The 15,595-nt window shown below is 36.7% G+C and overlaps 2 protein-coding genes across 2 annotated transcripts in view; both read left to right on the forward strand.

Moving 5' to 3' along the window:
• Positions 1-7,577, forward strand: part of LOC107718685 (vinculin-like) — a 34,621-nt gene extending 27,044 nt beyond the window's left edge. Inside the window, exons 11-19 of the mRNA XM_016525875.1 lie at positions 727-917; positions 1,000-1,199; positions 2,135-2,299; positions 2,386-2,494; positions 3,284-3,586; positions 6,708-6,832; positions 6,916-7,101; positions 7,167-7,370; positions 7,560-7,577. Of these exons, the coding sequence (XP_016381361.1) occupies positions 727-917; positions 1,000-1,199; positions 2,135-2,299; positions 2,386-2,494; positions 3,284-3,586; positions 6,708-6,832; positions 6,916-7,101; positions 7,167-7,370; positions 7,560-7,577 (1,501 nt within the window). The remainder of the gene's footprint in view (positions 1-726; positions 918-999; positions 1,200-2,134; positions 2,300-2,385; positions 2,495-3,283; positions 3,587-6,707; positions 6,833-6,915; positions 7,102-7,166; positions 7,371-7,559) is intronic.
• Positions 7,578-10,573: 2,996 nt separating this feature from the next.
• The window catches only part of LOC107718675 (adenosine kinase-like), a 9,287-nt gene continuing 4,265 nt past the window's right edge, over positions 10,574-15,595 (forward strand). Inside the window, exons 1-4 of the mRNA XM_016525864.1 lie at positions 10,574-10,763; positions 14,262-14,336; positions 14,480-14,533; positions 15,263-15,341. Coding sequence (XP_016381350.1) covers positions 10,750-10,763; positions 14,262-14,336; positions 14,480-14,533; positions 15,263-15,341 — 222 coding nt within the window. The 5' untranslated portion in view covers positions 10,574-10,749. The remainder of the gene's footprint in view (positions 10,764-14,261; positions 14,337-14,479; positions 14,534-15,262; positions 15,342-15,595) is intronic.

Consider the following 15,595-nt stretch of genomic DNA (forward strand, 5'->3'; position numbering starts at 1 on the left):
GGAAACTGCGATACTTTTCAGGATTCTTTGATGAATAAAAAGTTAAAAAGAACAGCATTTATTCAAAATATAAATATTTTCTAACAATATAAATCTTTGCTATCACTTCTTAACAATTTAACATCCTTGCTGAATAAAAGTTTTAATTTCTTTCAAAAAAAGAAAGAATAAAAATATACTGTCCCCCAAACTTTTGAACTGTGGTGTATATTGTTAGAAAAGATTTTTATTTTAAATAAATGCTCTTCTTTTAAACATTTTATTCATCAAAGAATCCTGAAAAAAAGTATCACAGGTTCCAACAAAATATGAAGCAGCAACAGTTTCAGCACTGATAATAAATCAGCATATTAGAATGATTTCTGAAGATCATGTGACACTGAAGACTGGAGTAATGATGCTGAAAATTCAGCTTTACGTCACAGGAATAAATTAGATTTTAATGTATATTAAAATAGGAAAACCTGTGTGTCTGTGTGTGTCTGTGTGTCTGTGTCTGTGTGTCTGTCTCTGTGTGTGTGTGTGTCTGTCTCTGTGTGTGTGTGTCTGTCTCTGTGTGTCTGTGTCTGTGTGTGTCTGTGTCTGTGTGTCTGTGTCTGTGTCTATGTGTCTGTCTCTGTGTGTGTGTCTGTCTCTGTGTGTGTGTGTGTGTGTCTGTGTGTGTGTGTCTGTGTATGTCTGTGTCTGTGTGTGTCTCTGTGTCTCTGTGTCTGTGTCTGTGTTCAGTGGTAAGGGCGACACTCCTGAGGCTCGAGCGCTGGCGAAGCAGATCGCCACAGCTCTGCAGAACCTCCAGTCCAAAACCAGCAAAGCAGTGGCCAACACTCGGCCCGCCAAAGCGGCCGTTCACCTGGAGGGGAAGATGGAGCAGGCGCAGAGATGGATCGACAACTCCTCGCTGGACGACAGCGGCGTCGGTGCGGCTCTCATCCCGCTCTCTCTCATACTCCAGTGAAACGGATCTCCTTTGCATTAGGGTTTGTGTGTTTGTGATTGTAGGTCAGGCTGCGATCCGTGGGCTGGTCGCCGAGGGCCGTCGTCTGGCCAATGCGCTGCCGGCGTCACAGAGGCAGGGGCTGCTGGGTAAATGTGAGGAGGTGGAGCACCTGATGGGGCAGTTAGCCGAGCTAGCGGTCCGCGGGGAGGGAGACGGTCCTCAGGCCCGCGCCATCGCTCAGCAGCTGCAGGACACACTCAAAGTAAGTCATGCTCATCTCCCCGCTTCAGCCAGACCTCCAGAAACAACATTCAGAAATATTCTCATGTTCTCACAAATATTTATTTACTCATTTACAAACACATGATCAGTTCTCATTGACTTGATAAATGACAGAGTGAACTTCACCTGCTTACACTGAGGTTAGCCAATCATAACAGAGCTATTATTTATGTACTGTTATAAATAAGCTTGAACAAGCTTTTATTTTTATATTTTATGTGCTTTTGTCATTTTTATTTTCTTTGTAATACATTTCTTCTAATAACTTTTCTGTTTGTAATTAATTATTTTTTTATAAATATTTTATTTTGTTTTTATATAATTATTATTCTGTAAAAAAAAAAAGTTAAGTGCAGAAAATAGTCCCGTTTATGTACATGCAAATACACAACTATCACTATTTTTAAACAAATAAATGTGATAAATGCATGCAAGCGCAGTCATATTCAATATCACACATGCACAACGATACAGTAAAGAGCTCCACCTGCTGGTGAGGGAATATAAATCTTCCTCTCGAGACCAACAGCATCATGTGATATTTCACAAGTTCTATACGTTACCATTCAAAGATTTGGGGAAATTAATACTTTTTATTAATCAAGGATGCATTAAAGTGATCAAAAGTGGCAAGAAAGACATTTATAATGTTATAAAAGATTTATATTTCTAATAAATGCTCTTCTTTTAAACGTTCTATTCATCTGTGAATCCTGAAAAATAAAATGCATCACGGTTTCCACACAAATATTGTGCAGCACAACTGTTTTCAACATTGATAATAATCAGAAATGTTTCTTGAGCAGCAAATCAGCATATTAGAATGATTTCTGAAGATCATGTGACACTGAAGACTGCAGTAATGATGCTGAAAATTCAGCTTTGATCACAGAAATAAATTACATTTATGGATAATGTGTGTGTGATCAGGTGTTTGAGGAGCGGGCCGCAAACTTTGAGAATCACTCGGGTCGTCTGGGAGCCACGGCGGAGAAAGCGGCCGCAGTCGGCACGGCCAACAAGAGCACGGTGGAGGGAATCCAGACGGCCGTCAAATCAGCCCGAGATCTGACGCCGCAGGTAACAGAAACACCGTTCACACGAGACCGAAGCTGGTGGAAAATTTACTGTACATAAGTGTGATTTTTAAACATTTTTTTCGTCAGGTCGTCTCTGCAGCTCGCATCCTCCTGAAGAATCCTGGAAACCAGGCGGCTTACGAACACTTTGAGACCATGAAGAATCAGTGGATCGACAATGTCGAGAAAATGACAGGTGACAAACTTCTGTCTGATGTTCATATTTTTATTGATTTATTTCATTTTTTGTTTTTATATTGTTTTTTTTTTTTGTTTTTTTAGACAGGATGCTATATATCGATCTATGTAATGAATTTTTCATTTATTGAATTTTATTTAAATTTTATATTATTTTATTTATCTATCTATCTATGTATTGTTTATATTTTTATTTAATTTATTTTATATTTTTATTTCATTTTATTTTCAGTAAATATCTTTTTATGTCAGACAAGATGTTATCCATAGATCTAATGTATTTATTTTTACTTATTTAATTTTTATTTAATTTTATTATTTTAGTTAAAATTGTCTTTTTTTAATTGATTAATTTTTTTTTATTTAATTTAATTAAATTTTTAGCCCATATCTTTTTATGTCAGACAGGATCTAATGTATTTATTTCATTTTTATTTTGTTTTATTGTTTATTTTACATTTTATTTTTATTTTTTATTTAACATTTTATTTTTTAATATTTTAGTTTATTTTATTGTCCGTAATTATCAGACGGGATGCCAGCAGTACTTGACCCACAAATGGTTATTTTGTCCAGAAAACTATCAGAGAGCAATGAAAAAAATTGTTACAGTATTTGACAAAGATCAAAATAAATTGTATAAAAAATACAATATAAATTGGTTGAAATCACAATGTTTGTCTGAGTAGTTCTATCTGAATGGGGACAATGTTTACTTTTTTCATTTGCATAAATCATCTACGGTAACTGTATGAACAAATCTCAACTCTCTCTGTCTGTCTCTCAGGTCTGGTGGATGAAGCGATTGACACCAGGTCTCTGTTGTATGCATCAGAAGAAGCCATTAAGAAAGATCTGGACAAGTGTCAGGTAGCTATGGCCAATCACCAGCCTCAGATGCTGGTCGCCGGGGCAACCAGCATCGCCCGGCGAGCCAATCGGATCCTGCTGGTGGCGAAGCGAGAGGTGGAGAACTCAGAGGACCCGAAGTTCAGAGAGACCGTGAAAGCGGCGTCTGACGAGCTCAGCAGGACCATCTCACCGATGGTCATGGACGCCAAGGCCGTGGCCGCCAACATACAGGACCACGGTGAGACACACAACTGCATAGCAACCATCCACAGCACCCAGCATCATTATCACAGGCTAGCATCACTCATATATATATATATATATATTAGTGCACTTTTAAAGATCTGCGGGAAGAGTGGTTGGTTGAAAGTAGAGCTGCATGTCATGGGGAAAATATCTAATTGTGATTTATCCGATTAAAAAAAAAAATTTCATTTAAAATGCTATTTTATTTGGCTTTACAATTTGGCCAAAATTTTAGTGATTTATATATAAATATGACCATAAAAGTTTTTATTTAACTTATTATAACTTATTTATTATTACTACTACTACTACTACTAAATAAAAATATGAAACAAAATAATAACTATTACTATTGTAATATTTCACTGTTATGCTTGTTTATATGATATCATTTAACCAAAAATGTTGTGATTTTTTTATAAATATGACTATAAAATTATCAATAATAATATTAATGCTTATTATTATTATTATTATTATTATTATTATTATTATTATTATTATTATTATTATTATTATTATTATTATTATTATTATTATTATTATTATTATTATTATTATTATTATTATTATTATTATTATTATTATTATTATTATTATTATTATTATTATTATTATTATTATTATTATTATTTCTAAATAAAATTTGATTACATGATTGTAGGGATTCATAATTTGGCCAACAATTTTGTGATTTATATATTGACATGGACATGATTATAAAATTGTTATTATTATTATTGTTGTTGTTGTTGTTGTTATTATTGTTATTATTACTAACAAATAAAAAATAAAACTAACAAACAAAAAAATATTACTATTATTATTATTATTACTAACAAAATGTTTAATGTATGTTTTTAGAGCTTCACAATTTGGCAAAAAAAACTTGTGATTTATATAAAAATATGACTATAAAATTATCTGTTATTATTAGTAGTAGTATTACTTAATATTACAAATATTAAACAAAATAAGAAATAATGCTATTGTAATATCTCACTGCTGTGCAATTGTAAGGCTTCACAATTTGGCAAAAATGTGGTTTATAAAAAATTATAAAAAAATTATAATATTTTTACCAACTATAAAAAATATTATTACTGCTACTAAATACAAAATTAAACAAAATAAAAATAGCTGTTTGTTACATTTCACTGTAAAAGAAAAAAAGAGTATTTGGGGGGGGGATAATAATCTTTTTTTTACAGTATAAATGTAAAATTACAATATTAATGTTTGACTTTCTTAATTTATAAATTTTTAATCGTTAAACCTACAAGTCTCAAGATGGTTGGAGCAGGTCGTGTTCTCAAATACACGTGAAAGCAGTGGAGCAGCATTTCCTGCCGCTCTGAGATGCTGAAAACACCGGATCGTGAGCTGCTGGCGTGTACATGAACACAGTGCCGCGCTTCACTCTGAAACACATCGCATATATTTATTTAATTCAGTCACAGCCTTAAGGCCTTTCCACACTGAGCACGAAAAAGTGAAACGAATATCGGATGCGATGACGCACTGGAATAAAACGATACATTTCTATGGATGCTTCCACATAGACCGTGAACATTCGCGCACCGAAAATGCAAATGTTTTTTTCCGCACCAGTCCGACAAATCTTTTCAGTTTCGCAAAGCGAAAACACGAGCCGTCCAATAAGATTTGAGCTAGGATCACCTGACCGGAGCAGCTGCTGTTGCACAAAAGGGTAAGAGTGGTGGCGCTGTTTCGAAAACCAGTGAAAACAAACACTGAAGAAGAGTGTCCTGGATAAGAGAGTGGATGCTGAGTTCTTGTTATCGTTGGTATTCGAGAACAGATTTATTCTCACATGTTCTTTATACAGAATAACATGTCTAATAATTCTCCACTGAATCATGTGATCTGGAGAGCACTGTGCGCGAGTGTTATGAGTCCGAGCGCGTTCACTCTCTAGTCTATATCTTCCGTATTAAAAAAATCGAGTTAAACATTTTTCTACACATGAAATGTGAAAGCAAATAGACATATGATTATGGGTGCATGCGTCTGCTTATTATAGAATCAACTATAAATCACAATCGGAGGTTATTACAAGCACTCGATGATGGTTTAAAGTGGGTAAGCAAATACATTTTCAAGTGTAGCTTGATGCTAATTGTACTTCTAATTATATTTTAGGATGTAGCCTATTCTTGTAAGCATTATAGATAGTTTGAGTTTCTGGTGTAGAGCCAAACTTTGTTTATCTTTATTTAGATGTTAAATCCATTTACGATATATAGTGTTGTCAAAAGACCCGGTATTTCGGTACCAAGTCGGTACTAAAAAAATGAAAAGGTTACGGTACCAGGTTTTTTTAAGTACCGGTGGTACCGAGTACCCGGTCAACCCGGTTCTTGATGCGCTATCCGAAAGGTGCGCAGATGCGCTCTCTTCATAAAAGCACTGAGACGTGGCGACATGGACAAACGAGGAAACACACCAAACTAACAAAACACTTTAAAGACAGACACCCAGATCAAATTAAAGAGTTCAAGCAGGTCAGTTTCATTTTAATATTTAGATCTTGTGTTTCCTATACATTGATTTATTTGTGGCAGCCCGCCACAATATCAAAACTGACCGCCACAATATCAAAACTGACCGCCACAAATAGATTTTCCAAAAGGCTTTGACTTCGTTGAATAAACATGAGCACTGCACGTGTCAAAGTCGAAACCTGGTGCGGGTGTTTTTATATCACTGTATTTCTGAGCTCTAGAAGGTTTTCAAAAGCCCTTTAAAATTAAATATGTACACGGTTTGGATTAAATGAAAGTATAGTCAACTTTTTTAATTAGCATGTTTTTGTGTTTTGCTTTGGTACCGAAATTGGTACCGAGAACCGTGGATTTTTACTGGTATTGGTACCGCATCCTGAAATTTTGGTACCGTGACAACACTAACGAGATACATATCTGAGGAAAAATGCATTGTTGGTCGGCGCCACCTAGTGTGCAGGTGTGACTTAGCAGAAGGCGAACAATCGTTTCGCACTCGGTGTGAAAGCACCGTTCTTCGGCGATTCGCATCGCGCTCAGTGTGGAAAGGCCTTTAGTTGAACCTGTGCCCATTGTCTTCCTGGTCAGGCCTTCAGAGGGGCTTCCTGGACTCGGGTTATAAGATCCTGGGTGCCGTGGCTAAAGTCCAGGAGGCGTTCCAGCCGCAGGAGCCAGACTTCCCTCCTCCACCTCCAGACCTGGAGCACCTGCAGGTCAGATTCACCGCAGACTCCCGCAGCTGCATGCATTTACTGCACCAGCACGGTTTTAATCACCAATCCCGGTTCTCCTTCAGATAAGCGACAACGCCGCCCCTCCAAAACCGCCGCTGCCAGAGGGTGAAGTGCCTCCTCCCAGACCTCCACCGCCGGAGGAGAAGGACGAGGAGTTCCCTGAACAGCAGGCCGGAGAGATGGTCAGCGAGCCCATGATGGTGGCTGCGAGGCAGCTGCACGACGAGGCCCGCAAGTGGTCCAGCAAGGTGAGTCTGATGGGTTTGGGTTGGTTTGCGGCGCATGTATAGATATTAAACGAGGTTTCTTGCAGGGCAATGACATCATCGGAGCTGCCAAGCGCATGGCTCTGCTGATGGCCGAGATGTCTCGACTGGTCCGGGGCGCCAGCGGGAATAAGAGGGCGCTCATCCAGTGCGCCAAAGACATCGCTAAAGCCTCAGACGAGGTCACGCTCCTCGCCAAGGAGGTCGCCAAACAGTGCACAGACAAACGCATACGAACCAACTTACTGCAGGTGAGAAGAGCAAACAGTCCATAATGGATGATGTGTTTCAGGGTTTGAGATTTATTTCATTATATTTTTTATGATTTAATTTTTTTTATATTGTTTTATTTTTATTTGACACTTTTTTTTGTTTTATTTTTTAGATGTTTTTATATTTAAATTTTTTTTTTTTTTCAGTAATCTTTTTATGTCAAACAGGATGCCAGCAGTACTTGATCAACAAAGGTTTTTTTTATTTATTAATTTATTTTTTTACCCAGAAAGCTACCAAAAATGCTCAAAAGCAAACCAAACTGAGACCAGATAGAAGATACTGGAATAAATTCCACTTCAATTTGGTTGTTTCTTTTAGGACTGCATTATTTGGGGGGGGGGAAAATAACTGATTTTTCTGATTAAAAATTGCGATTGCAGTTGCTGTATAAAATGCAATTTTAAAAAAAGAAACTCCAAGTTTGCTGTGCTTGAATGTAAGGCTGCACAATTTCGCACAAAATTTTGTTATTATATATATGACTATATAATAGTGTTATTTTACACATGTAATGTTAAAATTAATATTAATAATAATATATTTTGTATTATTGTTGTTATATATAAAAAATACTATATATAAAAATACAAATATTAATCAAAAATAAATATTGTAATATTTCAGTTAAATAAAAAAATATTGATGAAATATTTAAAAAATTGAAGAAAAAAAAAAATTTGTAATAATATAAATTTCTGTAAAATTACAGCAGTAATATTTATGACTTGCTTAATTTTTTCATTTTCGAACGTTAAACCATCTAGCGTTTGGGGGAAAGTGACTCTTGTGAATCTATTCACCAAAAAGATTTGTTGAGTGTTTCTTTTTGTGCCATTTTTACTCCCATTTCAACAAGATTCACATGCAGTTCATTCAGCTTGAACGACCATGAGTTTAAAAGAAGGGACGTTAACTTGCTCGATTGCTTTTTTTCAAATTATTTATTTTGTTTTGATGGATCCCAGGTTGATATTTTTTGAGGGAAAGTTTAATTCTGGTATTTCAGAAAGGTCATAATTTCTTTTTTCTTTTGTTTTTTTACAGAAACAAAACAATCTGTGCATTTTGAAGCTGTTCATTTCTTAAGGTGTCATTTCTATATATATATATATATATATATATATATATACCAACAGCCTCGTTTTCACTCTTTGAATGTATTAATAAATGTCACATGCACAAACTAATATTATGTCTTCACAAACAAAAACACAAGCACAGATTTTGGATTATAAAATCCTCTGAATGTGCTTTTTATTGTAAAGTGTTTATTGTGCATATAAATCAAACTTTCATTCAGGGACGACGCTGCAAACTCCAATACAAGTACTGAAATGAAGAGGGAATCAAACCTGCGACCTGGTGCTTCCTGTAATCTATGCCAAACCAGTCCGTTTGCATGATATAACCACACACACAGACAGACACTCACACACACACACACTCACTCACACGCACACACACACACACAGACAGACACTCACACACTCGCACACACAGACAGACACTCATGCCGTCCTCGTATTTCCACTAAGACTTCACTGTGCTCAATACACTACTACAGAAAGCACACTCAAGTATATTTATCTGAGTGAGAATTGGCTCTTTTCATATCTTTGCCTTTTCTATCATTGAGGAGACCAGCAGGTTTTATGTAAATAATGTGTTCATCTTTAAAGACAGCCTGTAAGACCTGATGTGCCTTGTCATAATAAAAGAACTAATTATCAACTGAATCATATGTGTGGGGCTTTATATGTTGGCATTACTTTAAATGGTCGATGAATATGCATTATATAATGCTTTAAAGGTCATGCAAATTAAATTGGCCTTCTAAATATAAAGCTATTTATTCCACATTGATTCTCTTCATCTTATTTCTGTTGTCACTAACACTCCATTCATTGCAGTTTTTTACCAGTTAACCCTCTATGACATTCATAATATTATAACAACTGACTATTTTTTTTTATCAATTAGATACATTTTTGACATGTAATATCCCCAGTTAAAGTTAAAAAGTGCTTACAAATTTTTAAGGAGTATATTTTAAATCGTATAAGTTTCTCCAGTTTATTTTTTTGAAGTGAATATTTACCCTATACATTTGAATAATTTTATTTATAATTAAATAAAAAAATCTGGTTAATTTTTTTTCTGAACACATGCAACAAATCTAACTCGTGTAAGTCTAAAGATGCTGGGTGGAGGAAAGAAGAATAATAAATATGCATATTAATTAAATCTAATTAAAATTGGTCTATTTTACCCATTTAATTATGCTTATTACATTGACACATTGATCGATTCTACACGTTCTCCTTAAATCTACTTTTTAATATTCCTTGCTAAAAAAGTACCTACTGTACCTTTTAAGACTACAACTGTAAATGTAAATAACCTCAGCCAACTCTCAGCATTCTTCATTCTATGGTGAAGCAAAATTACTGACTTATACAGATATTGATATTAACAGAAAATATATTGCAATGTTTTAGGCCAAAATAGAAAGCATCCGTACACCTGGACTTATTTTAATGCAGTATTAAAAAGTATCTCACTATAAACACTATACTGGGACACCATACTGACAAAAAGCACCGTCTTTCGGATGAGACGTTAACCCGAGGTCCTGACTCTCTGTGGTCACTAAAAATCCCAGGATGTCCTTCGAAAAAGAGTAGGGGTGGCCAAATTCGCACATTGGGCTCTGACCATCATGGCCTCCTAACCCTCCCCTTTATTTGCTGATTGGCTTCATCACTGTCTCCTCTCCACCTGTAAGCTGGTGTGTGGTAGCGTTCTGGCGCACTATGGCTGCCGTAGCATCATCCAGGTGATGCTGCACACTGGTGGTGGATGAGGAGATTCTCCCCTTCTATTTAAAGCACTTTGAGTGCCCAGAAAAGCGCTATATAGATGTCGGTGTGTGTGTGACTCCAGCGGTGCGCAGAACAAGAAGACACTGGTAAAACACACAAGCACGATGCGCATCTGTGATGTTCTGATTTCATGATCACAGGTGCTGCACAGCTGATACGGTGCTTAGCTGCTACCATTAAACACACAGCAAACATGCATCATGCACTCGAACAGTCTATGATTCGATATGCAGAAATGACTCGAAAACTTTCAGACCTTAAAAACACATATGGGTCTATCAGCCAACCAGAATGATGGATCTATCCATGAGCCCTACTTGCATGCATGTGAAATAACCAATCATCACCCATCTGGAGCCGATTTCGGCTTCCGGGTTGCAGGACATTGCATGTGGGAAACGAATCGCACGCGCTCGCAGCGTGCAGCAGAATCTCTGTTACTACAGACAGCCAAAGTGTGTGAGATCTGATCATGCCGACAGTCAGGTGAGAACTCACTAATGCATTGGCTATATGTATTCCAGTGGCTGTCTCTGTGCTTGTCTGCTTCCGGTTTGGGATTGTGTGTCTTCATGATGCAACGTGCTTTATTTCCTCATTTGTGACATCTTCAGAAATTCTGTTTTCGTATTCAGCTTATATATATATATATATATATATGTATGTATGTATGTATGTTTGTTTATAAATAAAATTCGTATTCTGTGCTACTATTTCTTCAGAAATTATGTCGTTTTTTTTTCTGTAATTATGATAAAAAAAAACTCTGACTCGTTATTTTTTTGTTGTAATTAGGATTCAAAAGATATGGCTATTATAATGACAATAAACACATAATTTAATGATAGTAATTAAATTATATACAGTGGGTACGGAAAGTATTCAGACCCCCTTAAATTTTTCACTCTTTGTTATATTGCAGCCATTTGCTAAAATCATTTAAGTTAATTTTTTTTCCTCATTAATGTACACACAGCACCCCATATTGACAGAAAAACACAGATTTGTTGACATTTTTGCAGATTTATTCAAAAAGAAAAACTGAAATATCACATGGTCTTAAGTATTCAGACCCTTTGCTGTGACACTCATATATTTAACTCAGGTGCTGTCCATTTGTTCTGATCATCCTTGAGATGGTTCTACACCTTCATTTGAGTCCAGCTGTGTTTGATTATACTGATTGGACTTGATTAGGAAAGCCACACACCTGTCTATATAAGACCTTACAGCTCACAGTGCATGTCAGAGCAAATGAGAATCATGAGGTCAAAGGAATTGCCTGAAGAGCTCAGAGACAGAATTGTGGCAAGGCACAGATCTGGCCAAGGTTACAGAAAAATTTCTGCTGCACTTAAGGTTCCTAAGAGCACGGTGGCCTCCATAATCCTTAAATGGAAGACGTTTGGGATGACCAGAACCCTTCCTAGAGCTGGCCGTCCGGCCAAACTGAGCTATCGGGGGAGAAGAGCCTTGGTGAGAGAGGTAAAGAAGAACCCAAAGATCACTGTGGCTGAGCTCCAGAGATGCAGTCGGGAGATGGGAGAAAGTTGTAGAAAGTCAACCATCACTGCAGCCCTCCACCAGTCGGGGCTTTATGGCAGAGTGGCCCGACGGAAGCCTCTCCTCAGTTCAAGACACATGAAAGCCCGCATGGAGTTTGCTAAAAAAACACCTGAAGGACTCCAAGATGGTGAGAAATAAGATTCTCTGGTCTGATGAGACCAAGATAGAACTTTTTGGCCTTAATTCTAAGCGGTATGTGTGGAGAAAACCAGGCACCTGTCCAATACAGTCCCAACAGTGAAGCATGGTGGTGGCAGCATCATGCTGTGGGGGTGTTTTTCAGCTGCAGGGACAGGACGACTGGTTGCAATTGAGGGAAAGATGAATGCGGCCAAGTACAGGGATATCCTGGATGAAAACCTTCTCCAGAGTGCTCAGGACCTCAGACTGGAACTAAGGTTTACCTTCCAACAAGACAATGACCCTAAGCACACAGCTAAAATAACGAAGGAGTGGCTTCACAACAACTCTGTGACTGTTCTTGAATGGCCCAGCCAGAGCCCTGACTTAAACGCAATTGAGCATCTCTGGAGAGACCTAAAAATGGCTGTCCACCAACGTTTACCGTCCAACCTGACAGAACTGGAGAGGATTTGCAAGGAGGAATGGCAGAGGATCCCCAAGTCCAGGTGTGAAAAACTTGTTGCATCAAAAAGACTCATGGCTGTATTAGATCAAATGGGTGCTTCTACTAAATACTGAGCAAAGGGTCTGAATACTTAGGACCATTTGATATTTCAGTTTTTCTTTTTTAATAAATCTGCAAAGATGTCAACAATTCTGTGTTTTTCTGTCAATATGGGGTGCTGTGTGTACATTAATGAGGAAAAAAAATTAACTTAAATGATTTTAGCAAATGGCTGCAATATAACAAAGAGTGAAAAATTTAAGGGGGTCTGAATACTTTCCGTACCCACTGTATATATATATATATATATATATGTGTATGCATGCATGGCTTTATGTGAATGAACACTTATTGTACACAATAATTAAATACATTAATTTTTGAAAGCAGAAAATGTGCACTATTTATTAACAGGGCAGTTGGTCGATTTTAAAAATGACAACTGGAAGGACAACTTCTGTTACTCCTCCAAGCAGTTATTCTGGTGTTTGGTGACTCGTGTGTTTGTCTTTATCAGATTGATTTAGACATGCATGTACACACACGCCACAGTAATGCACGCATTATATGCCAGAATGCATGTTGCATACGTGCATTCACTGATCACTTGTGTTGCAGTTTTGTTTCCAGTTCCCTAATAAATTTCTGCTTGTCCAAGTTGTATGTGCATAGAATATTGCTCAATCACAGCCCTGTGTGGCTTTAATGGTGAAGATTTTTAGTCCGGTCCTGTGCATAGTTTAGAGAGAGAGAGGGAGTGTGTGTGTAAAGAGTTTAGTCAGCACTATAGCATGTGCTCTGCTGTAAACACATTCCGGTTAAACCCATTAAACACACAATAGGTTCAAAGATTCATTTTCAATGTGCATGAATTTTTCACAATGTTAATTCAAATCCAGAAACAGTGTTTTTGTTGTTAACTTCTAATGCATGACATGTAGAGTTGACATGATACACTGCTGGTTTGATGTGTAAAATGGACATTTGTCAGGCTAATATTAGACTTGTGAGTCCATTCAGAGCCACGAAGAGTGAAGTTGACTAGAAAACCTTCCTGATGCTCAAACAGCAAATCATGGCGCTAGCAACACCAGGGTCATGGGTTTGATTCCCACGGAAAGAACTAATAAAATATATATCTTGAATGCAATGTAAGTTGCTTTGGATAAATGCGTCTGCCAAATGCATAAATATACTGTAAATGTGAAGAACAAGGGCTGGGGGGCTAGAAAGTGGTGCTTCAGTGGTTTAGAGCCAACAACCTTCTACAATGTCAATTTCACTGTATAGAAAAGAGCAGGAATTCTGGTCTGTTTGGCTTCTCTCGTTCCAAGGGTTCAAGTCTCAAAGGCAGGGTCACAGAAACCCCATCATGTGACCTCCACCTGTTACTGTCACAGAGTGGATATTAAAGGAATAGTTCACTCAGGAATCTGCTCAACTCTTGTGTCATTCCTAATGCTTGACATTACAAAAGTTAAAATGCAAAAAAATAAAATTTAGTGTTAAACTATATAATGCTATATAAAAACATGTGCATGCACTGATGAGTTGGGTGGCAGTTTTTGCCCGTGACAAATTTGTGCACTTCTATGCTTAAAAAAAATAAATAAAAATAATGCATACACAGATTTGGAACGAGGGGGAGTCAATTCTAGAATTTTAATTTATAGTCTGTGCACGTTTCATATGCGAAGTTAATTCAAAGTGCTTTGCTCAAAGTTTATTATAAATATCAGTGCATTATTGTTGCAAGATGATTTATTCATATCTGTGTCTTGTGTTTGCAGTCAGAATGCTCTGTTCGGGATGGGGAATCCGCTGCTGGACATCTCTGCCGTGGTGGATAAGGATTTTCTTGATAAGTGAGTGTTGTGTGTAACTGCAGTGGGTTTAAAGGTCATATGTGCGGCGTGTTCCTGTGACTGCAGTTAAAACGGCACGCTTGAGTGATCACACATCCTAGAGTGATTATTCATAAATAACTAACTGATTGTTGTGTGCACAGGTATGGCTTGAAGCCCAATGATCAGATTCTGGCAGAGGAGAAACATAAAGCTCTGTGAGTGTCGTCATCACACATTACAGTCACTGCTATAATCTTCAGCAAAATATTAATGAATATAATACTACTGGTCAAAAGTTTGGAATGATTAATAATACGTTTTGAATAATTAATAATAATCACCAAGCCTGCATTTATTTAATCAAAAATACAGTAAAATTGTGCAATATTATTAAAAGTTAAAATAGCTGTTTTCTATGTGAATATCTGTTAAACTGTAATTTATTTCTGTGATCAAAGCTGTATTTTCAGCATCATTATTCCAGTCTTCAGTGTCACATGATCTTCAGAAATCATTCTAATATGCAACTTTTGTGTATCATAAATATTTAATATAATTGCTTGGCATTAGTAATATAATATTATAAAGTCTAGAGACAAATGGCACAAAAAACATGTTAAGAAAATAAATTCAGGAAATATTTGGTGTAATGGTGATGAAATAAGTTTGAAAGTTAGAAACTAGATAGTTATTTTCTTTCTCTTGTTCATACATTAACCATTCCTCACATTTAACTGCATAATGTATATCTATGACAAAATATAAAACTATAAAAGGCAGAATTGAGCACGTTGCCATGTGAATGTTGTTTTAGCATCTCTGGCCTGCAGGTGGCAGCAGCTCGCATAATTCTGCATTTCATGTGCTGTACAGTGACTGCAGGTGTTTCATCTCATCAGGATCTCATATATTCTGATGTTTGTGTGTGTGTGTTCTCACTGCAGGTTTGATGAGATTGTGAAGAAGAGTAAAGTCGAATATCATGCCGGTGGATCCACACAGAACTCTGTCAAAATCGCTCAGGTATGTCTGGAACCCACACACTCGTTATTCGGCACCATACGTGATCCTGGAGCACAAAACCAGTCATAAGGGTCAGTTTTTCAAAATTAAGATCTGAAAGCTGAATAAATAAGCTTTCCATTGATGTATGGTTTGTTAGGATAGGACAATATTTGGTCGAGATGCATCTATTTGAAAATCTGGAATCTGAGGGTGCAAAAAAATCTAAATGTTGAGAAAATCATTTTTAAAGTTGTTCAAATGAAGTTCTTAGC

Source organism: Sinocyclocheilus rhinocerous, unplaced genomic scaffold, assembly GCF_001515625.1.
Source record: "Sinocyclocheilus rhinocerous isolate Xijiao unplaced genomic scaffold, SAMN03320098_v1.1 scaffold2921, whole genome shotgun sequence".
Lineage (NCBI taxonomy): Eukaryota > Metazoa > Chordata > Actinopteri > Cypriniformes > Cyprinidae > Sinocyclocheilus > Sinocyclocheilus rhinocerous.